At 43.1% G+C, this 27,598-nt stretch overlaps 1 protein-coding gene across 1 annotated transcript in view; it reads right to left on the bottom strand.

Annotated features, from left to right (window-relative positions):
• Nucleotides 1-23,455: 23,455 nt before the first annotated feature.
• LOC143766332 (uncharacterized) overlaps nucleotides 23,456-27,598 on the bottom strand; it is a 28,514-nt gene continuing 24,371 nt past the window's right edge. Inside the window, exon 7 of the mRNA XM_077253924.1 lies at nucleotides 23,456-26,591. Coding sequence (XP_077110039.1) covers nucleotides 24,583-26,591 — 2,009 coding nt within the window. The 3' untranslated portion in view covers nucleotides 23,456-24,582. The remainder of the gene's footprint in view (nucleotides 26,592-27,598) is intronic.

The following is a 27,598-nucleotide window of genomic DNA, read 5'->3' on the forward strand; positions in this document are numbered from 1 at the left end:
ATTTAAATTCACAAAGAGGGACAATTATTTAACCTACTTGGGAATAAATATTACAACAAACAGAGCTAACCTCTTTAAATGGAACTACGCGCCACTTATCCAGAATCTTCACACTGATTTATCTAGGTGGGCTTCGCTAAACCTATCTTGGCTGGGTAGGATCCACACAATAAAAATGGTGACCCTCCCGCGATTTTTGTACCTTTTTAGATCTCTCCCAATACCGATTTCAGCTAAAACGTTCTCAGGTCTTCATGCCACGATCTCCAAATTTATATGGCAGAATAAAAGGGCTAGAATCCCCCCAAAATTAATGTTCTTCCATAGAAGACATGGTGGAGTTTCACTTCCAAATCTATCCCTATACTATAAAGCGGCACAAATAGCACAACTAACTAGCATATGTGCCCAAAATAACAAGCCAAGGTGGGTTCACCTGGAGTCACATCTTATTAAGCCACTCTCATTGCCAGGCCTCATGTGGTCTACGGGAAAAATCCCCAAACAACTATTTATAACAGCACCTTATACTGCTCACTCTTTCAATTTGTGGAGAAGAGTTAGATTCAAATATTCACTGCAATCAGATCCCTCCCCATTAACCTCTATATTAGGTAACCCGATGTTCACTCCTGGTCTGGACTCACGTTTGTTCACTTGGTGGATATTGAGAGGGATTACCACAATAAAACACTTGTGTGACCCTTTCGGTGTCCTGATGGACAGAGCAGAATTCGTGAGGAAGTTTGAACCCCCGATTAGAGAAATAATGCACATTAATCAGATTTTGCACTTTGCAGGTAGCCTAATTCATGGTAAACGGCCCGTTCCTGTTTCTGGTTATGAACAAAAATGCCTTTCAGACCCAATGGGAAGGGGGACAATATCTTTGCTTTACTCTATTATAAACCCACCCCATGATATGAAGAAGCTGGGTTTCATGAGACGGTGGGAGGAGGAGTTGGGTGTCGAGCTGACGCTGGAGGACTGGAGGAGGTGTTGCGACACACTAACTAAGGGTAGTCACCAGTCATCTCTAGTGGAAACCTCGATCAAGGTCCTTCATAGGACTTATCTAGTGCCAACTAAACTTCATAGCATATTCCCCAATGTCTCAAATTTATGCTTTCGGGGATGTAACCTACCTGGGGACATGAAACATATATGGTGGACTTGCCCAGTGGTGTCCAACTTATGGCAAAAGATAAACCTTCTAGTTGACCAACTGGTGGGGAAAAAAACCAACCTGGACGCCTCTGTTTTTCTACTGGGGGCGAGACACCCGGCTCTTCCTAAAGACCTATTTAAGTTGGTTTCTTTTCTCTTTATGGCTACTAAAATTCACATTGCTTCGAAATGGAGGAACCCCGCGTTGTCGATACGTATGGTTAAGGAAAGGATGAATAACATTATGTTTTATGAACGCATTGAGGCCACTAGAAATGACAAGTGGGATCAGTTCTTTAAGATATGGGGTCCTTGGATGGATCTGCAACCTAATTTGCACTTGAGTCAGACTCTTCATCTGTCCCCATAGCAATTTGATTCTGTGGGGATAATGTTTGTTATAAATTAAAAAGTAAATGCAATTTCTCCTTTCCTTCATGTTTTTCCCTTGTGTTGTCTATGTCTTGTCCACCCTTGTCTTTATAAGGAATATGTGTTATTATATTACTCAGTTATAGAATCCCCTGCGAGGGAGTTCATTCACATTGCAATTTCATTTTATGAATGTTAAAGTTGAAATTTCAATAAAACCTTTTTTGAAACTAAAATGCGGTTCAGAGCTCGTGGCTACAGTGGGAGATCAATTAAAAAAGCCTATTTGAGAGCGAAACATACCCCACGATCGAAATTGCTTTATGGGGCCCGGGACAACGATAGGGTATGTAGTGATAGTAAAGTGAGATTTATTACCACCTTTAGTTCAAGGGCTGATGAGGTACGAAGGGTAATAGAGGGAGCATGGCCAATCCTGATGGTAGATCCTACTATGAAAAAATTTCTACCTAATCGGCCATCATTGACATTCAGGAGGGCCAGGAATCTTAGAGATCACTTAGTTAGAAGCCACTATGAAAGTCAACGTCCTACAACATTTTTAGACAGATTTAGACCAGGGCCTGGATGCATTCCGTGTGGCCACTGTGTCGCCTGCCCCAATATTGAAAGGAGTAATTCCTTTTCTAATTCTAAGGGCTCTAAATTATACACAATCAGACAACATATTACGTGTACGACAAGATATGTTGTCTACTATGCTACGTGTCCCTGTGGGTTGATTTATGTTGGCTTGACTACTCGCCAACTGAAAGTACGGATCAGAGAACGCGTACTTGGAATACAGGTGGCCTCTGGTCACACGGATGGGTCAATGCTCAAAACTCTACCGAGACATTTCTGGGAGCTCCATGACTGCGATTCATCTTTATTGAAAGTTGGGGGTATTGACGCTCTGAAAATTAACATCAGAGGTGGCCAGTTATCCAAACGATTGGGAAAATTGGAAACACAGTGGATATGGCGCCTCCAGACCGTCTAACCGGACGGTCTGAATGAAAATTTATCTTTTGCTCCATACTTATAGTCCATCGGTTGCTGTGCTTCCCCATGGTGTTCTTTTCTTGCATGTTTTTAGTGCTTGTTTTTAAAGGATTTTTTATCTTCCCTAGTATTTTTGTTGTGGCATCATATGTGGGGGTCGTCCATCATACAATATGAGGATATTATCATCGCTGGACCTCGAACTGGAAATCTTCAGCGGATATGAAAATAGGAGGATGAGCACATATTGGACACATGTTCATATTTCATCTATACTCTGGATATTTGTTGCTGTCCTATTTTAGTATATAGATTCACTGGGATGTAATGTACTGTAATTAGAAGGACATTAGTCATTATACTTATATGAACATTTGTTATATGGATACCTTGTGTACTTATGTTATGCTTTATATATACAGTGGATATGTGCACGGTATCGGAGAAATATGATATGTGTGTGATGCTTGTGTTTGGTACAGGGAAATATGTGCATATTATGTCCCCTTTAAAGTATTTACATACATGTCATACTGACTTCGCTGGTTTGTATATCTGCTTTATATATCCATTTCCTGTCTACAAACAAGGCCCCCCTTTTTTCTTTGTTGTTCCCTTTCCCTCCCTTTTATACTTGTTTTTTATTATCTGTGTTGGTGTTCCACAATGCATTATTTGGTTTGATTATGTACTTATGATATGCTCCGGGTATACGTTATGTTACATCTTGCTACTGCCTTCATGTACTGGGCTATTGATAATGGAACTTTTTTTATTCATTGTTTCTATCTGGGTTAATACTATGATATGATATTTACCGGTATAGGTGATTATATTACCATTAATATGCGGCTTTTTTCCTGTTATATATTATACACAGTTATATTGTACTTGTCCGATACTAATATGGCCGCATGCTAATATCCCCTTTACCAACATGGCGTCGGCCTCATATAATGCGCATGGGCATAGGACAGTATTTCCTTTACCAACATGGCGTCCGCTTTGTATAGTACGCATGTGCATAGTCGTCATTTCCGGTCTTGGACGCTGCAGGGCTGGTGACCCCGGATCACATGGGCCCATGTGTTTCCGGTGTCGCCGCACTGGATGCGCCGATGACCGGTTTAGATGACGCAATAGAAAGGTGATTTTGGCGCAAATTGACCTAACCTGGGAGCTATAAATATTGAATCCGTAAGTACTGCATGTCACCCCTTGAAAAAGGCATCAAGCCAAAACGCGCGTCGGGGAGGGCGCAGGAGTGTGTGCTTAGTGTTTTACATCTTCTTCATACGGGTATGTACTATCTCCTTAACTATGACTGTGGTTATTATGGGTTACATTAATTGGCAGCTATGTCTGCATTACTCTGTGGATATGGTACATTGTCCCTATTAATGGATATTTATATATGCACCCATCTGTGCCCTATTTATGCTTGTTGAGAATACTATGAGGGATCCTTTCCCTGCTATTCTGTTCACCTGTTTATCTTAATAAAGATTGTGTGTCTATTTGCATATAATTGGACTCTAGACTGCTTCTTTTCTCTTTGGTTTATTTGGACCACCAATAGATCACCAGAGTGAACGTGTTCCGTGATGCAACAGCCACGTTATTGTTTTCAAGTACGTTTATGATGCCCGTTAAAAAAAAGTTTACACAGTATGTTGATGTGTACCTCCCAGGGGAAAATGTTTGTCAGCCAATACACTTAGTGTTGGGAAAAGATTTTTAGGAGGCCCTCCTCAGTGTCTCTTCCAAGGGATATTGGAGTGCATCCAAATTTTGAGCAGGCCTTGCATTCACTTCATGGGCAAACTTTCTGGGAGTAAAAAAACATAATAATGGGAACTTTGGTATCATGTGGTCATCCAGTACGTTGGTTCAAAGGGGTATTGAGGTGCGTGTAACTTTGGGGAAAAGCAGGCCTTGCATTCATTGGATAGGCTAACAGTATGGCAGTAGGAAATTAATAATAATGGGAACTTTGTTTTCATGTGGCCTTCCAGTACGTTGGTTCAAAGGGTTTTTGGGGTACGTTAAACTTTGGGGCAGGCCTTGCATTCACTTCATGGGCAAACTTTCTGGTAGTAAAAAAAACATAATAATGGGAGCTTTGGTTTCATGTGGGCATACAGGACTTCTGGTTTTTAGGTTATTAGTGTGCATCCAAATTTTGAGCAGGCCTTGAATTCATTTCATGGCCAACTTTCTGGGAGTAAAAAAAATCATAATAATGGGATCTTTTGTTTCATGTGGCCATCCCAGTACGTTGGTTCAAAGGGTTATTGGGGTGCGTGTAACTTTGGGGCAGGGCAGGCCTTGCATTCAATGCATAGGATAACAGTATGGTAGTACCAAATAAATAAGAATGTGGACTTTGTTTCCATTTGGCCATCCAGGACATCTGTTCAATGGGTTATTGGGGTCCAAATTTTGGGCAGGCCTTGCATTCAAAGCATAGGCAATAACAGTATAGGAGACACACTGTTTAATAATGGGAACAACAAAGCATAGCCTGCTGATGGCTCTCTAAGAATAGTGAGGACCAACTGCTGTCCCTTTAAGAATATTAAAGTACGCCTGATGGCCCTCCTCCTTTAACAGTCCCTCCTTCATAAATGAAACAAGAAGTGTCTGATAATGTGTCACACACCACATGGCCAGCTAAGGTTGTAAAATGTTAAAATGACATTTCCCAGTGAATGCATTTGTCTTGGTTGAAAGCAATGCTCAAGTTGAAAAACGCATCAAAAACGCTACGTGTGAACATAGCCCAAATGTTGGAGGAACATTATTGTTTTGGGTTATTTATTTATTTTGCCTAACATTATTATTATTATTATTATTATTATACATTTTTATAGCGCCATTTATTCCATGGCGCTTTACATGTGAACGGGGCAAATATAGACAAGCACAATAAACAGGAGTAAAACAAGGCACACACAAGTACAGGAGGAGAGAGGACTCTGCCCGCAAGGGCTCACAGTCTACAGGGGATGGGTGAGGATACACTAGGAGAGGGTAGAGCTGGTCATGCGGCAGTTCAGTAGACTGGGGATCACTGCAGGTTGTAGGCTTGTCGGAAGAGGTTGGTCTTCAGGTTCCTTTTGAAGGTTTCCATGGTAGGCGAGAGTCTGATGTGTTGGGGTAGAGAGTTCCAGAGTATAGGGGAAGCATGGGAGAAGTCTTGGATGCGGTTGTGGGAGGAAGAGATGAGAGAGGAGTAGAGCAGGAGATCATGAGATGATCGAAGGTTGCGTGTAGGTAGGTAACGGGAGACCATATCACAGATGTATGGAGGACTCAGGTTGTGAATGGCTTTGTATGTCATTGTTAGTGTTTTGAACTGTAGCCTCTGGGCAATAGGAAGCCAGTGAAGGGCCTGGCAGAGAGGAGAGGCTGGGGAGTAACGGGAAGACAGGTGGATTAGTCGGGCAGCAGAGTGTAGGATGGATTGGAGTGGTGCCAGAGTGCTAGAGGGGAGGCCAGAGAGTAGGAGGTTGCAGTAGTCGAGGCGGGAGATGATAAGGGCATGTACTAGTGTTTTTGTGGTTTCATGGTCAAGGAATGCACGGATCCGGGAAATGTTTTTGAGTTGGAATCGGAAAGAGGAGGCAAGGGCTTGGATATGTGGCTTGAAAGAGAGGGTAGAGTCAAGGATCACCCCGAGGCACCGAGCGTGCGGGACCGGGGAAAGTGATCAGCCATTGACATTGATGGATAGGTCGGGTGGAAGGGTAGAGTGAGGTGGGGGAAAGATGATGAATTCTGTTTTGTCCATGTTCAGTTTTAGAAAACGAGCAGAAAAGAAGGATGAAATAGCAGACAGACATTGTGGGATTTTGGCCAGTAAGGAAGTGAGGTCGGGTCCAGATAGGTAGATCTGCGTGTCATCAGCATAGAGATGATATTGTAAACCGTGGGATTCTATGAGCTGTCCCAGGCCGAAGGTGTAGATGGAGAAGAGTAGGAGTCCTAGAACTGAGCCTTGGGGAACACTGACAGACAGGGGGCGAGATGAGGAGGTGTCTCATGATTCTCAATGGCGAGAGAACATAGCCCAGCATATATGAGAACTAGCTCTTGGAAGATGGAAACTATACTGACCATGAACTAAACCTGCCGCACAACTAGAAGTGGCCGGGAAGCATGCCTACGTTTTTTTATCCCTAGATGCCCAGCGCCAGCCGGAGAACTACCTAATCCTAGCAGAGGAAAAGACAGTCCTGGCTCACCTCTAGAGAAATTTTCCCAAAAGGCAGACAGAGGCCCCCACATATATTGGCGGTGATTTTAGATGAAATGACAAACGTAGTATGAAAATAGGTTTAGCAAAAATCGAGGTCCGCTTACTAGATAGCAAGAAGACAGAAAGGGCACTTTCATGGTCAGCAGAAAACCCTATCAAAACACCATCCAGAAATTACTTTAAGACTCTAGCATTAACTCATAACACCAGAGTGGCAATTTCCGCTCACAAGAGCTTTCCAGACACAGTAACGAAACAGCAGCTGTGAACAGGAACAAAATGCAAAAACACACAAGGACAAAAGTCCAACTTAGCTGGGAGTTGTCTAGTAGCAGGAACATGCACAGAAAGGCTTCTGATTACATTGTTGACCGGCATGAAACTGACAGAGGAGCAAGGTTATATAGCGACTCCCACATCCTGATAGGAGCAGGTGAACAGAGGGGAAGATGCACACAAGTACAATTCCACAAGTGGCCACCGGGGGAGCCCAGAATCCAATTTCACAACAGTACCCCCCCCTCAAGGAGGGGGCACCGAACCCTCACCAGAACCACCAGGGCGATCAGGATGAGCCCTATGAAAGGCACGGACAAGATCGGAGGCATGAACATCAGAGGCAGTGACCCAAGAATTATCCTCCTGACCGTATCCCTTCCATTTGACCAGATACTGGAGTTTCCGTCTGGAAACACGAGAGTCCAAGATCTTTTCCACAACGTACTCCAACTCACCCTCAACCAACACCGGAGCAGGAGGCTCAACGGAAGGCACAGCCGGTACCTCATACCTGCGCAACAATGACCGATGAAAAACATTATGAATCGAAAAGGATGCAGGGAGGTCCAAACGGAAGGACACAGGGTTAAGAATCTCCAATATCTTGTACGGGCCGATGAACCGAGGCTTAAACTTAGGAGAAGAAACCCTCATAGGGACAAAACGAGAAGACAACCACACCAAGTCCCCAACACAAAGCCGAGGACCAACACGACGACGGCGGTTGGCAAAAAGCTGAGTCTTCTCCTGGGACAACTTCAAATTGTCCACCACCTGCCCCCAAATCTGATGCAACCTCTCCACCACAGCATCCACTCCAGGACAATCCGAAGATTCCACTTGACCGGAGGAAAATCGAGGATGAAACCCCGAATTACAGAAAAACGGGGACACCAAGGTGGCAGAGCTGGCCCGATTATTGAGGGCGAACTCCGCCAAAGGCAAAAAAGCAACCCAATCATCCTGATCCGCAGACACAAAACACCTCAAATATGTCTCCAAGGTCTGATTAGTCCGCTCGGTCTGGCCATTAGTCTGAGGATGGAAAGCAGACGAAAAAGACAAATCTATGCCCATCCTAGCACAGAATGCCCGCCAAAATCTAGACACGAATTGGGTCCCTCTGTCAGAAACGATATTCTCCGGAATACCATGCAAACGAACAACATTTTGAAAAAACAGAGGAACCAACTCGGAAGAAGAAGGCAACTTAGGCAAGGGAACCAGATGGACCATCTTAGAGAAACGGTCACACACCACCCAGATGACAGACATCTTATGAGAAACAGGCAGATCCGAAATAAAATCCATCGAGATGTGCGTCCAAGGCCTCTTCGGGATAGGCAAGGGTAACAACAATCCACTAGCCTGAGAACAACAAGGCTTGGCCCGAGCACAAACGTCACAAGACTGCACAAAGCCTCGCACATCTCGTGACAGGGAAGGCCACCAGAAGGACCTTGCCACCAAATCCCTGGTACCAAAGATTCCAGGATGACCTGCCAACGCAGAAGAATGAACCTCAGAGATGACTCTACTGGTCCAATCATCAGGAACAAACAGTCTACCAGGTGGGCAACGATCAGGTCCATCCGCCTGAAACTCCTGCAAGGCCCGCCGCAGGTCTGGAGAAACGGCAGACAATATCACTCCATCTTTAAGGATACCTGTGGGCTCAGAATTACCAGGGGAGTCAGGCTCAAAACTCCTAGAAAGGGCATCCGCCTTAACATTCTTAGAACCCGGTAGGTAAGACACCACAAAATTAAACCGAGAGAAAAACAACGACCAGCGCGCCTGTCTAGGATTCAGGCGCCTGGCAGACTCAAGGTAAATTAAATTTTTGTGGTCAGTCAATACCACCACCTGATGTCTGGCCCCCTCAAGCCAGTGACGCCACTCCTCAAAAGCCCACTTCATGGCCAAAAGCTCCCGATTCCCAATATCATAATTCCGCTCGGCGGGCGAAAATTTACGGGAAAAAAAAGCACAAGGTCTCATCACGGAGCAGTCGGAACTTCTCTGCGACAACACCGCCCCAGCTCCGATTTCAGAAGCGTCGACCTCAACCTGAAAAGGAAGAGCAACATCAGGCTGACGCAACACTGGGGCGGAAGAAAAGCGGCGCTTGAGCTCCCGAAAGGCCTCCACAGCATCAGGGGACCAATCAGCAACATCAGCACCCTTCTTAGTCAAATCAGTCAATGGTTTTACAACATCAGAAAAACCAGCAATAAATCGACGATAAAAGTTAGCAAAGCCCAAAAATTTCTGAAGACTCTTAAGAGAAGAGGGTTGCGTCCAATCACCAATAGCCTGAACCTTGACAGGATCCATCTCGATGGAAGAGGGGGAAAAAATGTATCCCAAGAAGGAAATCTTTTGAACCCCAAAAACACACTTAGAACCCTTCACACACAAGGAATTAGACCGCAAAACCTGAAAAACCCTCCTGACCTGCTGGACATGAGAGTCCCAGTCATCCGAAAAAATCAGAATATCATCCAGATACACAATCATAAATTTGTCCAAATAATCGCGGAAAATGTCATGCATAAAGGACTGGAAGACTGAAGGGGCATTAGAAAGACCAAAAGGCATCACCAAATACTCAAAATGGCCCTCGGGCGTATTAAATGCGGTTTTCCACTCATCCCCCTGCTTGATTCGCACCAAATTATACGCCCCACGGAGATCAATCTTAGAGAACCACTTGGCCCCCTTTATACGAGCAAACAAATCAGTAAGCAGTGGTAACGGATATTGATATTTAACCGTGATTTTATTCAAAAGTCGATAATCAATACACGGCCTCAAAGAGCCGTCTTTCTTAGACACAAAGAAAAAACCGGCTCCTAAGGGAGATGACGAAGGACGAATATGTCCCTTTTCCAAGGACTCCTTTATATATTCTCGCATAGCTGCGTGTTCAGGCACAGACAGATTAAATAAACGACCCTTAGGGTATTTACTACCCGGGATCAAGTCTATGGCACAATCGCACTCCCGGTGCGGAGGTAGTGAACCAACCTTGGGTTCTTCAAAAACGTCACGAAAGTCAGACAAGAATTCAGGAATCTCAGAGGGAATAGATGATGAAATGGAAACCAAAGGTACGTCCCCATGAGTTCCTTTACATCCCCAGCTTAACACAGACATAGCTCTCCAGTCGAGGACTGGGTTATGAGATTGCAGCCATGGCAATCCCAGCACCAAAACATCATGTAGATTATACAGCACCAGAAAGCGAATAACCTCCTGGTGATCCGGATTAACACGCATAGTCACTTGTGTCCAGTATTGTGGTTTATTACTAGCCAATGGGGTGGAGTCAATCCCTTTCAGAGGTATCGGAGCCTCCAATGGCTCAAAATCATACCCACAGCGTTTGGCAAAGGACCAATCCATAAGACTCAAAGCAGCGCCAGAGTCGACATAGGCGTCCGCGGTAATAGATGACAAAGAACAAATCAGGGTCACAGATAGAATAAACTTAGACTGTAAAGTGCTAATTGAAACAGACTTGTCAGGCTTCTTAGTACGCTTAAAGCATGCTGATATAACATGAGTTGAATCACCACAATAGAAGCACAACCCATTTTTTCGTCTAAAATTCTGCCGCTCGCTTCTGGACAGAATTCTATCACATTGCATATTTTCTGGCGTTTTCTCAGTAGACACCGCCAAATGGTGCACAGGTTTGCGCTCCCGCAGACGCCTATCGATCTGAATAGCCATCGTCATGGACTCATTCAGACTCGCAGGCACAGGGAACCCCACCATAACATCCTTAATGGCATCAGAGAGACCTTCTCTGAAAATCGCCGCCAGGGCGCACTCATTCCACTGAGTAAGCACAGACCATTTGCGGAATTTTTGGCAGTATATTTCAGCTTCATCTTGCCCCTGAGACAAGGACATCAAGGCCTTTTCCGCCTGAAGCTCTAAATGAGGTTCCTCATAAAGCAACCCCAAGGCCAGAAAAAACGCATCCACATTGAGCAACGCAGGATCCCCTGGTGCCAATGCAAAAGCCCAGTCTTGAGGGTCGCCCCGGAGCAAGGAAATTACAATCCTGACCTGCTGTGCAGGGTCTCCGGCAGAGCGAGACTTCAGGGACAAAAACAATTTGCAATTATTTTTAAAATTTTGAAAGTGAGATCTATTCCCCGAGAAGAATTCAGGCAAAGGAATTCTAGGCTCAGACATAGGTGCATGAACAACAAAATCTTGCAAATTTTGTACCTTTGTGGCGAGATTATTCAAACCTGTAGCTACACTCTGAAGATCCATTTGAAACAGGTGAACACAGAGCCATTCAAGGATAAGAAGGAGAGAAAGAGAGGAAGGCTGCAGTATAGGCAGACTAGCAAGAGATTCAATTAAGAGCACACTCAGAACTAGAGGGAAAAAAAAAAAAAAAAAAAAATTGTAGCAGACTTCTTTTTTCTCTCCTTTCTCAGCCAGTAATTTAACCCTTTTTTTTTGGCCGGTCAAACTCTCATGATTCTCAATGGCGAGAGAACATAGCCCAGCATATATGAGAACTAGCTCTTGGAAGATGGAAACTATACTGACCATGATCTAAACCTGCCGCACAACTAGAAGTGGCCGGGTAGCATGCCTACGTTTTTTTATCCCTAGATGCCCAGCGCCAGCCGGAGAACTACCTAATCCTAGCAGAGGAAAAGACAGTCCTGGCTCACCTCTAGAGAAATTTTCCCAAAAGGCAGACAGAGGCCCCCACATATATTGGCGGTGATTTTAGATGAAATGACAAACGTAGTATGAAAATAGGTTTAGCAAAAATCGAGGTCCGCTTACTAGATAGCAAGAAGACAGAAAGGGCACTTTCATGGTCAGCAGAAAACCCTATCAAAACACCATCCAGAAATTACTTTAAGACTCTAGCATTAACTCATAACACCAGAGTGGCAATTTCCGCTCACAAGAGCTTTCCAGACACAGTAACGAAACAGCAGCTGTGAACAGGAACAAAATGCAAAAACACACAAGGACAAAAGTCCAACTTAGCTGGGAGTTGTCTAGTAGCAGGAACATGCACAGAAAGGTTTCTGATTACATTGTTGACCGGCATGAAACTGACAGAGGAGCAAGGTTATATAGCGACTCCCACATCCTGATAGGAGCAGGTGAACAGAGGGGAAGATGCACACAAGTACAATTCCACAAGTGGCCACCGGGGGAGCCCAGAATCCAATTTCACAACAGAGGTGGTGTGGGAGAGGGAGACACAGAATGTCCAGTCTGTTAGATATGATGAGATCCAGGATAGGGCCAAGTCTGTGATGCCAAGAGATGAGAGAATCTTTAACAGGAGGGAGTGGTCCACAGTGTCGAAGGCAGAGGACAAATCCAGGAGGAGGAGGACAGAGTAGTGTCACTTGCTCTTGGCGGTTAGTAGGTCATTGGTCACTTTAGTCAGGGCAGTTTCAGTTGAGTGATGTGGTCGGAAGCCAGATTGTAACAGGTCAAAGAGGGAGCAGGAGGAGAGGTGGGAGGACAGTTCAAGATGGACATGCTGTTCCAGTAGTTTTGAGGCATAAGGGAGAAGGGATATCGGGCGATAGCTGGACACAGAGGATGGGTCGAGGCAGGGTTTTTTGAGGATAGGTGTGATTGATGCGTGTTTGAAGGATGAGGGGAAGACACCATTTGTAAGTGAGAGGTTGAAGAGGTGTGTTACAAATCATTACATACAAATCATTACCCTGGAAAGGATGTTCCTTAACATATTTCCCAGGAAAATCAATTTTGGCTTAGTTTCTGGTATGTTTTATAGTGCGCCTGGAAAAATGGGGTAAAACTCTGACAACATTGTTCACAGCTGTGACCTAGGAGTCAGAAATGCTTCCAAGGGTCTTCCCCATGATGTTCCCATGTCATTTGAGTACTGTTCCCATCGATTTCTGACGTTTTTAGACCCTAAAAAGACCCCCTGGGGGTTGTGGCAAAAATGCTCGGGTTTTACATAAACTTACATTGGACTTGGTGCTCAGGTCAAGCACCCGAGTATTCCAATTTGCTCGACCCGAGCAATGAGCACACGAGCATTTTAGTGCTTGCCCATCACTAACAGTCACATGTCTTATTACAGTCACATGTGTATTACATTTACATATCTTATTACAGTTACATGTCTTATTAGTGTCACATGTCTATTACAATCACATGTCTTATTACAGTCACGTGTCTAAAAATAGGCCATCTGAAGATATGCAATTACAATTGTTTTCTACCAGGTAAGAATAAAAAACATATGTTGAAATGTGTCAGATCCTAAATAAATAAAATATAGTTTATATCTGTTAGAATCAAGGTCATGTGCTTTTTGAGATGCGATCTGGTAATAAGATTAAAAAAGAACCAAGAAGTGGATGTGTAGAGCTATAGGTCGGTACAATTATCAGTTGTGTTTGTGGGTTGATATGAGTTGAAATGACCTGGTAGCTAAACATGGTGTAAATTATGGAATGGATGTTGCTCGTGGTATGATATATGTTTTAGCAGATTTATAAATATTTATATCCATGTTCATTTTATTTATTTCAAATTTAAAAATTCAGTAAAAACACTTATTTGAATAAAGAGCATAGTGAGCCCATACTTCACTGCCTGAAGAGCAGACACCGATAACGGAGAAAATGAAGGAGCCGATTCCCTTCACTGTCAAGCTCAATGAGTTAGGTCAATTCAGTTCAATTGTGTGGGAATTTGCTCTGCTCACAACTAACAGCACAAACAGGAAACCAGAGAGGTAATATACCAAGGTCATGGACAGGAAACCAGCTAGGTAAGATACCAGGGTCATGGACAGGAAACCAGAAAGGTAATATAACAGGGTCATGGACAGGAAACCAGAAAGATAAGATACCAGGGTCATAGACAGGTAACCAGAGAGGTAATATACCAGGGTCATGGACATGAAACCAGCTAGGTAAGATAAAAGGGTCATGGACAGGAAACCGGAATGGTAATATAACAGGGTCATGGACAGGAAACCAGAAAGATAAGATACCAGGGTCATGTACAGGTAACCAGAGAGGTAATATACCAGGGTCATGGACAGGAAATCTGAGAGGTAAGATACCAGGGTCATAGACAGGAGACCAGAGAGGTAAGATACCAGGGTCACGGACAGGAAATCAGAGAGGTAATATACCAGGGTCACGGACAGGAGACCAGAGAGGTAAGATACCAGTGTCATGGACATGAAACCAGAGAGGTAAGATACAGGTGCTTCTCTTAATTTATTTCAGTCCTTCAATACAAAAAGTGAAACTCATATATAGAGTCATTACAAACAGAGTGATTATTTCTGTTAATGTTGATATTTATGGCTTACCGCCAATGAAAACCCAAAAGTTATTATCTCAGTAAATTAAAATACTCTATAACACCAGCTTGAAAAATGATTTTAAAATCCAAAATGTTGGCCTACTGAAATGTATGTTTAATAAATACACTCAGTACTTGGTTGGGGCTCCTTTTGCATTAATTACTGCATCAATGCGGCGTGGCACGGTGGCGATCAGCTTGTTGCACTCTTGAGGTGTTATGAAAGCCTAAGTTGCTCTTGACAATACCCCATAGATTCTCTATGGGGTTACGGTCAGGTGAGTTTGCTGGCCAATCAAGCACATTGATACTGTTGCTTTTAAACCAGGTATTGGTACTTTTGGCAGTGCGGACAGATGCCAAGTCCTTCTGGAGAATGAAATTTCCATCTCCAAAAAATATTGTCAGCAGAGGGAAGCATGAAGTACCTTTAAATTTCCTGGTAGACTGCCGTGCTGACTTTGGTCTTGATAAAACACATTGGACTTACACCAGCAGATGACATGTCTCCCCAAACCATCACTGATTGTGGAAACTTCACACTAGACCTCAATCAGCTTGGATTGTGTGCCTCTCCACTCTTCCTCCAGACTCTGGGACCTTGATTTCTAAATAAAAATAAAAATGTACTTTCATCTGAAAACAACACCTTGGACCACTGAGCAACAGTCTTGTTCTTTTTCTCCTTGGTGTCACGGGGGTACTGGTTAGACTAAGGCTGGTTACCCGGGCCCCTGCGATTTCCCTTAGGCTAGGGAAACCCTGTCTGTCCCTTTCCCAGAAGTTACACTAGAGGTGTGCATGTCTGGGCCGCCAGGCCTGACCCTGTCTCCTGTTTCAGCCCTCAGCTGAGACCACCACCCGCCACCCAGTGAAGAGACCACACACCAATCCCCACAGAAAGCACAGACAGGGAAAACTGAAAAACGGACCATGCCGCAGACATACAGGAATACACTATAATGTGCACAGGGTAAAACAAATACAAATATAGGAAGGAGGAATATGACAAAGGATAATACACCACCAGATACGATATTCCTCCAACAAGACCACCACCCCAGACCAGAATCACTAGGCACAAAGCACAAGCTATAATCGGCGACGCCCAAAGTCCAGCGCGACTATTTAAAGGCCGCGGGCGTGACCCAGCCTCCAACCTGATTACCAGCTAGATTAACCCCGAGCAAGCTGGATAAAATCTAGCTGACGCCACTGAGCGTGTAGTGGACGTAAGTGTAATTACTGCTGTCTGTTGGATGCCCTAGTGTGTGAACAGCGTCTGACATGACAGTACCCCGCCTTCTACGAGGGACCCCAGGGCCGTCACAACTTATAGGACCCGGCTTGTCCGGATGGCTGCGGTGAAACATACTGACCAGCCGATCCGCATGTATGTCCGAGGCAGGTACCCAGGACCTCTCTTCCGGCCCATAACCACGCCAGTGTACCAGGTACTGTAATGTGCGGCACACTACACGAGAGTCAACCACCTTTGAGACTTCAAACTCCAAATTGCCATCCACCAAAACTGGAGGTATAGGCGCCGTGTCCACAGAACCCACCACCTTTTTTAATAAAGATCTGTGGAACACGTTGTGTATTTTATATATCGTAGGGAGCGCCAAATGGTAGGCTACCGGGTTAGTGATGGCCGCAACCCTAAATGGACCAATAAACCTTGGACCCAATTTCAAGGATGGAATCTTGAGTTTTATGTTTTTTGTGGACAACCACACCGTCACCCACACTCAGGTCCGGACCTGTCACACGTTTACTGTCAGCCACTCGTTTGTACCTTGCACCTACGCTTAGCAAGCGCTGTTTCACTCTCCTCCAAACGGATGACAGTTGTGCTCCTAACTGGTCCTTCTCCGGGATGCCAGTAGAGCACCCCTGACGCAGAGTACAAAACTGAGGATGGAGCCCATAAACACAAAAGAACGGGGACTCCCTAGACGATTCCTGACGGTGATTATTTATAGCAAACTCAGCCAAAGGAAGGAACATCGACCACTCCTCCTGATTGTCAGAAACAAAACAGCGTAAGTACTGCTCCAAATTCTGGTTCATACGCTCGGTCTGACCATTTGACTGAGGATGAAACGCAGAAGAATGCGACAACTTGATCCCCAGCCGTGAGCAAAAAGCTTTCCAAAATTTTGCCACAAACTGAGTACCCCTATCAGACACGATGTCAGACGGGACCCCGTGAAGTCTGACCACCTCCTGCACAAAAGCCAGAGTCTTAGCGTTAGGCAATGAAGGCAAAGACACAAAGTGCGACATCTTTGAGAACCGAACAACAACCACCAGAATGACCGTGTTCCCAGCAGAGGAGGGCAAATCTGTGATAAAATCCATGGAAATCTCCGTCCATGGCCTACTGGGTACCCCGAGAGGATGTAGTGTGCCAGCAGGACGAGAGCGGGACGTCTTAGCCCTAGTGCACGTGGTACATGCTGATACGCATGAGACCACGTCCTGTCGGATTTCGGGCCACCAAAACCGATGTGACACCAACTCCAAGGTACCCCTAACCCCTGGATGGCCAGCCAGGACAGCATCATGATACTCACCCAACACCTTTAGGCGAAGATGGAGTGGTACAAACGATTTGTTAATGGGAAGCTCTGGTGGTACCTCCACCTGAGCCTTCGCAATCTCAGCCTCAACCTCGGTCGTGGGAGCCGAGACCACTACACCCTTTTGGAGGATGGGTACCGGATCTTCCCGAGGTTCTCCCCCTGGAAAACACCTAGACAAAGCATCCACCTTAGTGTTCTTAGACCAAGGTCGGTACGTAACAAAAAAGTTGAACCGCGTGAAAAACAATGCCCAGCGAGCCTGCCTGGGGGACAGACCCTTGGCTGACTCCAAATACAGCAGATTTTTATGGTCGGTGATAACTGTAACCTGATGTACCCACCCCTCCAAAAAGTGTCGCCATTCCTCAAAAGCCAACTTGATAGCCAACAACTCCCTTTTGCCGATATCGTAATTACGTTCGGCAGACGACAGCTTCTTGGAAAAGTAGGCGCAAGGACGCAACTCGCCCAAGGATGAGCCTTGTGACAGCATCGCCCCCACTCCAACCTCAGACGCATCGACTTCCACGGTAAATGGTTTTTATATGTCCGGTTGCACCAGAATGGGGTCCGAAGCAAAACTGTTCTTCTGAAATTCAAATGCGCGCACAGCAGCCTGAGGCCAGGCAGAGAAATTGGTACCCTTTTTCGTCATGTCAGTAAGCGGTTTAGCAATGGTAGAAAAATCTTTGATAAACTTTCTATAATAGTTGGAAAACCCAAGGAACCGCTGGAGTGCTTTTAGGTTGTCAGGCCATTCCCAATGCAGCACCGCTTGCACCTTAGCGGCGTCCATTTTAAACCCTGAAGCAGACACAATATAACCCAAGAAGGGCAACTCCTGAACCGAAAATACACATTTCTCAAGTTTTGCATAGAGCTTATTTTCCATGAGAAGCTGTAACACCTGCCTCACATGCTCTAAATGAGAATCACGGTCGCATGAATAAATGAGAATGTCATCTAGGTACACAATAACGAATTTCCCCAGAACATGCGAGAATACATCATTTATGAAATGTTGAAAAACTGCAGGCGCGTTTGTCAACCCAAATGGCATCACCAAATTTTCAAAATGACCCTCAGGAGTATTAAAAGCCGTCTTCCACTCATCACGTTGACGGACTCTTACCTGAGGAAAGCGGGCGCATACGAAAATACAATTTGCAAGCTTCACGGAAAACAACAAATTTACTGCGTTCCCCAGCAAACCTCTCAGGTAAAGGGATTTTTGGCTCTGCAACTCTACCTGCGATTTTCACTTGCACATTAGATACCACAAGACCCTGTTGCTGAACTGCCCCCTTCAATTCAGTGATCTGTAAGAATGGCGCCCTCAACTGGCGGTTTATGGAAGTCATGGGATCCATGACACAAAAAAATATATTTTTTTTTTCTTTTGGACCGATTATAATGTCACGGGGGTACTGGGTAGACTAAGGCTGGTTACCCGGGCCCCTGCAACTTCCCTTAGGCTAGGGAAACCCTGTCTGTCCCTTTTCCCAGAAGTTACACTAAAGGTGTGCATGTCTGGGCCGCCAGGCCTGACCCTGTCTCCTGTTTCAGCCCTAAGCTGAGACCACCACCCGCCACCCAGTGAAGAGACCACACACCAATCCCCACAGAAAGCACAGACAGGGAAAACTGAAAAACACACCACGCCGCAGACATACAGGAATACACTATAATGTGCACAGGGGAAAACAAATACAAATATAGGAAGGAGGAATATGACAAAGGATAATACACCACCAGATACGATATTCCTCCAACAAGACCACCACTCCAGACCGGAATCACTAGGCTCAAAGCACAAGCTATAATCGGCGACGCCCAAAGTCCAGCGCGACTATTTAAAGGCCGTGGGCGTGACCCAGCCTCCAACCTGATTACCAGCTAGATTAACCCCGAGCAAGCTGGATAAAATCTAGCCGACGCCACTGAGCGTGTAGTGGACATAAGTGGAATTACTGCTGTCTGTCGGACGCCCTAGTGTGAACAGCGTCCGACATGACACTTGGCCCAGGTTAGAAGCTTCTGGTGTTGTCTATTGGTCATGAGTGGCTTGACACAAGGAATGGAACACTTGTAGCCCATGTCCTGGATATGTCTGTATGTGGTGGCTCTTGAAGAAATTACTCCAGCAGTAGTCCACTCCTTGTGAATCTCCCCCAAATTTTTAAATGGCCTTTTCTTAACAATCCTTTCAAGGCTGTGTTTATCCCGGTTGCTAGTGCATCTTTTTCTACCACACTTTTTCCATCCACTCAACTTTCCATTAATATGCTTGGATACTGCACTCTGTGAATAGCCAGCTTCTTTAGCAATGCCTTTTTGTGACTTATCCTCCTTGTGGAGTGTGTCAATGACTGCCTTCTGGACATCTGTTAAGTCAGCTGTCTTCCCCATGATTGTGGAGCTTACTAAAACAGACTAAGGGACATTTTTAAATGCTTAGGAAGCATTTGCAGGGGTGTTTTATTAATTATTCTAATATACTGAGATAATGACTTTTGGATTTTCATTGGCTGTAAGCCATAATCATCAACATTAACAGAAATAAACACTGGAAATAGTTCACTCTGTTTGCAATGAATCTACCGTATATAGTGTATGAGTTTAACTTTCTGTATTGAAGAACTGAAATAAATTAACTTTTTGATGATATTCTAATTTTGTGAGAAGCATCTGTACCAGGGTCATGGACAGGAAACCAGAAAGGTAGTATACCAGGGTCATGGACAAGAAACTAGAGAGGTAAGATACCAGGGTCATGGACAGGAAACCAGAGAGGCAAGATACCAGGGACAGAATCATGAGTTCCAGAATAAATGATTGAATTGTGTCTTATATACGGTTGTATATTTTTGTGGCTATTTAAATCTATAAATATTTTTAAGCATGTAAATTTTATTTATATTTTATTCTAATTGTTTGAATAAAAATAATTCTAAGCTCAAACTTCACTACGTGAGAAGGGAAAAAGAGAGCAGTAAATCACCAGAATGAGCCGAACGCTGCACCAGGTCTGGGAATCTGCTCTCACTGAGGTCAGAATGTAAGGTGAATGGAGCTCAATAGCGTGGGAATCGGTTCTGCTCCCACATAGCAGTATGGACAGGAGACCAGAACCAGTGTACCAGGGCCACAGATGGAAACATTGGCTCCAGGACATATGGGCCCCCAAAGTCCTGTTATAAACAAGAAATTAGGAATATCAAGGAATTTATGGATAAAGTAAGAAAAGAGAAAATTGGGATGGAAAGAAAAAGGGGTACATTTTTCATATTAGGCTTACTATATACCTGGTTTGGTTTTAATAAGGGGGAAATATAATTTTCACACCATTAAGGTCCAGGAATTGACAAGGAGATTATGAATTGTTACCGGAAGCTTTGGAACTTCGGGATATTACAGGCCCGCTTTTTTGTTTCACATATGTTAAATCTAATGATCTCAAAGAACAACTGCCCATATTAATATATATTATTCACAATAAATACTGGACGTGAAGCACCATGTATCTTATCAATGGTATCTAGTGGAGGGACCAGTCATGATCCTGTCCACGGTTTGTTTCTGATTATTCTCTCTTCGAGATGGTAATGCGGAGGTTAATCTAGAAATAAGTGATGGGTGAGTATAGAAATAAGATGGGGAATTGGGGCTAGGGAGAGAAAGCACAATAGGTGCTCATCTGCACTGATTCAACCTGCAAGAATCAGTTGTTATGGGAGAGAAAAAAGGGGGGGCTAAAATATAGTTAATAATTTATATAATATTTATACCTAATTTATAAACCAAACTTGTTGATTGTGGGTATGTGTCTGGCCTAAGAGAGACAATCACAGGGACTGAATGTGTGAAGACAAAATAGTATTTTGACACAATCACTGCTTCAAATACTGTAAGAGTCGTCATTGCTAGTTCATAAATCAAGAAGCAGTGGAATATGGCAAACTCCACAATGTCCACATACCAAAGAGGCATACACAGACAAGACAGATCTATAGAGATGATTACTTTACCCAGATGCATCCTTTTACGCATGTTTCGCTTGCAATTCTTCCTCAGAAAGGGTTTCTGAAGCATTACAAATGAAATGCACGTAATGTGCAGTTTGCCACGTTCTGCTTCTTCTGGATTTATGCACTAGTAATGAAGACTATTTGAAGCAGTGGCCATGTCATGCACATAATGCCACACATGCCCTATGGAAATGGGTTTATAAAATGTATTGTATGTAATATTTTTTGGATGTTTACATGAGCACTGTCACTTTATTAGTCTACAATTTAATATTTATTCATATTTGGATCGTAAACCTGTTCTATAAAAGTTTTTGCATCTGGACTTATTGTGAATGCTATTTACCACTAGGCGGAGATCTTACACCTGTTTATAACATAGGATGATATGGTACAGTGGGGCAAAAAAGTATTTAGTCAGTCAGCAATAGTGCAAGTTCCACCACTTAAAAAGATGAGAGGCGTCTGTAATTTACATCATAGGTAGACCTCAACTATGGGAGACAAACTGAGAAAAAAAAATTCCCGAAAATCACATTGTCTGTTTTTTTATCATTTTATTTGCATATTATGGTGGAAAATAAGTATTTGGTCACAAACAAACAATCAAGATTTCTGGCTCTCAAATACCTGTAACTTCTTCTTTAAGAGTCTCCTCTTTCCTCCACTCATTACCTGTAGTAATGGCACCTGTTTAAACTTGTTATCAGTATAAAAAGACACCTGTGCACACCCTCAAACAGTCTGACTCCAAACTCCACTATGGTGAAGACCAAAGAGCTGTCAAAGGACACCAGAAACAAAATTGTAGCCCTGCACCAGGCTGGGAAGACTGAATCTGCAATAGCCAACCAGCTTGGAGTGAAGAAATCAACAGTGGGAGCAATAATTAGAAAATGGAAGACATTCAAGACCACTGATAATCTCCCTCGATCTGGGGCTCCACGCAAAATCCCACCCCGTGGGGTCAGAATGATCACAAGAACGGTGAGCAAAAATCCCAGAACCACGCGGGGGGACCTAGTGAATGAACTGCAGAGAGCTGGGACCAATGTAACAAGGCCTACCATAAGTAACACACTACGCCACCATGGACTCAGATCCTGCAGTGCCAGACGTGTCCCACTGCTTAAGCCAGTACATGTCCGGGCCCGTCTGAAGTTTGCTAGAGAGCATTTGGATGATCCAGAGGAGTTTTGGGAGAATGTCCTATGGTCTGATGAAACCAAACTGGAACTGTTTGGTAGAAACACAACTTGTCGTGTTTGGAGGAAAAAGAATTCTGAGTTGCATCCATCAAACACCATACCTACTGTAAAGCATGGTGGTGGAAACATCATGCTTTGGGGCTGTTTCTCTGCAAAGGGGCCAGGACGACTGATCCGGGTACATAAAAGACTGAATGGGGCCATGTATCGTGAGATTTTGAGTGCAAACCTCCTTCCATCAGCAAGGGCATTGAAGATGAAACGTGGCTGGGTCTTTCAACATGACAATGATCCAAAGCACACCGCCAGGGCAACGAAGGAGTGGCTTCGTAAGAAGCATTTCAAGGTCCTGGAGTGGCCTAGCCAGTCTCCAGATCTCAACCCTATAGAAAACATTTGGAGGGAGTTGAAAGTCCGTGTTGCCAAGCGAAAAGCCAAAAACATCACTGCTCTAGAGGAGATCTGCATGGAGGAATAGGCCAACATACCAACAACAGTGTGTGGCAACCTTGTGAAGACTTACAGAAAACGTTTGACCTCTGTCATTGCCAACAAAGGATATATTACAAAGTATTGAGATGAAATTTTGTTTCTGACCAAATACTTATTTTCCACCATAATATGCAAATAAAATGATAAAAAAACAGACAATGTGATTTTCTGGATTTTTTTTTCTCAGTTTGTCTCCCATAGTTGAGGTCTACCTATGATGTAAATTACAGACGCCTCTCATCTTTTTAAGTGGTGGAACTTGCACTATTGCTGACTGACTAAATACTTTTTTGCCCCACTGTATATACTTCTTCCATGTGCACTTTCCACTTACAATTATATATATATATATATATATATATATATATATATATATATATATATATATATATATATATATATATATATATAAAAAGGATTTTTCTAAACTATACTTTGGGACAGATTTCCATACGTTTTATATACTTACCCAATGATTTTTCTCTGCATAATCTCTTCTTTTCACATGTTTTTATGTTTTGTTGAATTAAAGATATTGTATTTCATACTGAAATCTTGTTTATGGGAGTAACATTTGTAGGCTATGTTGTTATTTTTTACTGCTGAATATTTGTAGGTCCTTGTTTGGGCTTTTTATACATGGTTAGACCAAGGAATAACATACTGCGACAAAAGGTGTATACATGATAACCTCATACTGCAGGGAAAGACAATAAAGAAAGTGAAAATACAACATGACAATATTTAGGAGTATTTCACCAAACTCCATTACAATCCATAAATCCCCATGTCCCTTTTAACTAAAGTCGTTACTCACAAAACTTTTCACATATTGACAACTGTATTATCCTTGTCACACACTACTTACTACCATATAACACCACTAATTTACTCTCACAATGCCCTGCAGCATCTCCTATTAACCTTTGTGTATGCCAACCATACCTGCTAATGGTTCTGATATAATTTTATGTCTCCATTCTGGCTAGAGCTCCCGTAACGGCATCTCATTAGTTGCAAAGTTAGTTGGCGAAAGTTTTTATTAGATGGCAGCTCAATCCGACATGGCTGTTCAACATATTTAGTACTGATCATTCTCGTACAATGAGTGTTTTCAATTTTACGTGCCCAAACACGAGGAATGATAAGGGGTTGTCCTAGTAGTGGTCAACTCCTTTATGAAGATACAATTTTCAGTTAAAATATTTCCAGCATTCTTAACATAAAAAAGGCTTCTCCCTTGTGTGACTTCCCGGATGTTTATTAAGAGTTGATTTCTGTGTAAAACATTTCCTACATTAAGAACATGAAAAAGGCTTCTTCCCTGTGTTCATCCTTTGGTGACTAAGAAGAGATGATTTCTTCACAAAACATTTTCCACATGCTGAACGGGAAAAAGGCTTCTCTTCCATGTGAGTTCTCTGGTGTTTAACAATATTTAATTAATGGTTAAAATATTTCCCACATTCTGAACAGGAAAAAGGATTCAACCCTGCGTGATTTCTCTGGTGCTTAACAATATTTGATTCATGGTTAAAACATTTCCCACATTCTGAACAGGAAAAAGACTTCAACCCTGTGTGAGTTCTCTGGTGTTTAACAATATTTTATTGATGGTTAAAACATTTCCCACATTCTGAACATGAAAAAGGCTTCTCCCCTGTGTGAGTTCTCTGATGTTTAACAAGACTTCATTTATTTACAAAACATTTTCCACGTTCTGAACATGAAAAAGGCTTCTCCCCTGCGTGAGTTTTCTGGTGCCTAACAAAATGTGATTTATGCTTAAAACATTTCCCACATTCTGAACATGAAAAAGACTTCTACCCTGTGTGGGTTTTCTGGTGGCTATCAAGAAGCACTTTCTGGTTAAAACACTTCCCACATTCTGAACAGGAAAAAGGCTTCTCCCCTGTGTGATTTTTTTGGTGTTTAGCAAGATTGCATTTACTGTGAAAACATTTCCCACATTCTGGACAGCAAAAAGGCTTCTCCCCTGTATGAGTTCTATGGTGGTTAACCAAATCCGATTTCTGGTTAAAACATTTCCCACATTCTGAACAGCAAAAAGGCTTCTCCCCTGTGTGAGTTCTTTGGTGCTTAACCAAATCTGATTTCTGGTTAAAACATTTCCCACATTCTGAACATGAGTAAGGCTTATCCCCTGTGTGAATTCTCTGGTGCTTAACCAAATCTGATTTCTGGTTAAAACATTTCCCACATTCTAAACACGAAAAAGACTTCTCACCTGTGTGATTTTTCTGGTGCCTAACAAAATATGAATTATACTTAAAACATTTCCCACATTCTGAACAGCAAAAAGGCTTCTCCCCTGTGTGAGTTCTATGGTGGTTAACCAAATCCAATTTCTGGTTAAAACATTTCCCACATTCTGAACAGCAAAAAGGCTTCTCCCCTGTGTGAGTTCTTTGGTGCTTAACCAAATCTGATTTCTGGTTAAAACATTTCCCACATTCTGAACATGAGTAAGGCTTATCCCCTGTGTGAATTCTCTGGTGCTTAACCAAATCTGATTTCTGGTTAAAACATTTCCCACATTCTGAACATGAAAAAGGCTTATCCCCCGTGTGGGTTTTCTGGTGGCGATCAAGAAGCATTTTCTGGTTAAAACAATTTCCACATTCTGAACAGGAAAAAGGCTTCTCCCCTGTGTGATTTCTTTGGTGTATAACAAGATTCCATTTCTGGTTAAAACATTTCCCACATTCTGAACAGCAAAAAGGCTTCTCCCCTGTGTGATTTTTTTGGTGTTTAGCAAGATTGCATTTACGGTGAAAACATTTCCCACATTCTGGACAGCAAAAAGGCTTCTCCCCTGTGTGAGTTCTATGGTGGTTAACCAAATCCGATTTCTGGTTAAAACATTTCCCACACTCTGAACAGCAAAAAGGCTTCTCCCCTGTGTGAGTTCTTTGGTGCTTAACTAAATCTGATTTCTGGTTAAAACATTTCCCACATTCTGAACATGAGTAAGGCTGATCCCCTGTGTGAATTCTCTGGTGCTTAACCAAATCTGATTTCTGGATAAAACATTTCCCACATTCTAAACATGAAAAAGACTTCTCCCCTGTGTGATTTTTCTGGTGCCTAACAAAATATGAATTATACTTAAAACATTTCCCACATTCTGAACATGAAAAAGGCTTCTCCGCCATGTGGGTTTTCTGGTGGCGATCAAGAAGCACTTTCTGGTTAAAACGTTTCCCACATTCAAAACATGAAAAAGGCTTCTCCCCTGTGTGGGTTCTCTGGTGGCAATCAAGAAGCACTTTCTGGTTAAAACAATTTCCACATTCTGAACAGGAAAAAGGCTTCTCCCCTGTGTGATTTCTTTGGTGTATAACAAGATTCCATTTCCGGTTAAAACATTTCCCACATTCTGAACAGCAAAAAGGCTTCTCCCCTGTGTGAGTTCTATGGTGCTCAACCAATTCTGATTTCTGGTTAAAGCATTTCCCACATTCTGAACATGAACATCTATTCTCTGCTGTGTGAATTTTTTCATGTTTAAGAAAAGTCTTTTCAAGAAAACTATTTCCATGTTCTGAATATGAAAATGGTTTCTTTCCTTTAGAATCAATTAGTTTTTTCATTCTTATATTGTGACTTTGATTTTCCTTTGTAGATGGTAATGAACCAGAAGACAGAACCTGCTTCAAATGATAAGATGACAAATCTTTGCTGTGAAGGGATGATGGTATATCTGGAGTACTGACATTCACTTCAATTGTATCCTGTGTGATCTCAAGGTCAACTGATTTAAAAATTGAAGATGTCAACGTTCCCTCTGATATCCTGGTACAGTCATCTGCTAAAAATAAAACCAAATATTATTTTTTGGATAAAATATCCTCAAACGTTATACTTTTGAACATTTTTACTTAAGCTGTCTCTAAAAATTACAAGTTGTATAAAAATATTGAATTATTCACCAAGACAATGACAGTTCACAGTCTAATCGAAAGCATTCATTGTATGAATCAGTGGATTGTGGTGTTCAACGGTTTGTTCATTCTGCCTCCCAAACATGGAATAAAAAGACACCAAACAATGTTAAAGGGAACCTGTCACCTGAATTTGGCGGGACCTTTTTTCAGTCCGATGGGCGGTGTTTTCGGGTGTTTTATTCACCCCTTCCTTTCCCGCTGGCCGCAATATTGCCTTGACGTTGATTCGCTTTCCTCCGTAGAACACGTCAACAGCCATCAACTGCGGGCAAAACGGAAAAGCATTAGTGCGCATGCGCCGGCGCACTATGTCCCGGAAGTATTTTGCTGTGTTCTGGGACATAGTGCTCCGGCGCATGCGCACTAATGCTTTTTGGCTTTTCCTGCAGTTGGGCAAAGCATACTGTGCATGCGCAGGCGTGTTCTACAGAGGAAAGTGAATCAACTTCAAGGCAATATTGCAGCCAGCGTGCAGCCAGCGGGAAAGAAAGGGGTGAATAAAACACCCGAAAACACCACCCATCGGATCGAAAAAAGGTCCCGCCAAAATCAGGTGACAGGTTCCCTTTATATATGTGAAAATTATATTAAAAAAACTTCTAATCATCGCACAAAAAACAAGTCCCCACTCAGGTCCCTCATCATCTGTCAGTGGAAAAACTAAGGTTTCCACATTATTAGTGGCTCAAAAGCTCTTGAAAAGCAATGTGGCTTCCATAAACCAATCTAGCAATATCCGCTGTCCTGAAGACATATTTCAACTCGCTCCTGAGCCTTGCAGCGTAGCCAAACCACATTTAAAGGGAACCTGTCACCAGGTTTGGCCGATATAAGATACGGCCACCACCTTTCAGGGCTTATCTACAGCATA

This window comes from Ranitomeya variabilis, chromosome 4, assembly GCF_051348905.1.
Source record: "Ranitomeya variabilis isolate aRanVar5 chromosome 4, aRanVar5.hap1, whole genome shotgun sequence".
Lineage (NCBI taxonomy): Eukaryota > Metazoa > Chordata > Amphibia > Anura > Dendrobatidae > Ranitomeya > Ranitomeya variabilis.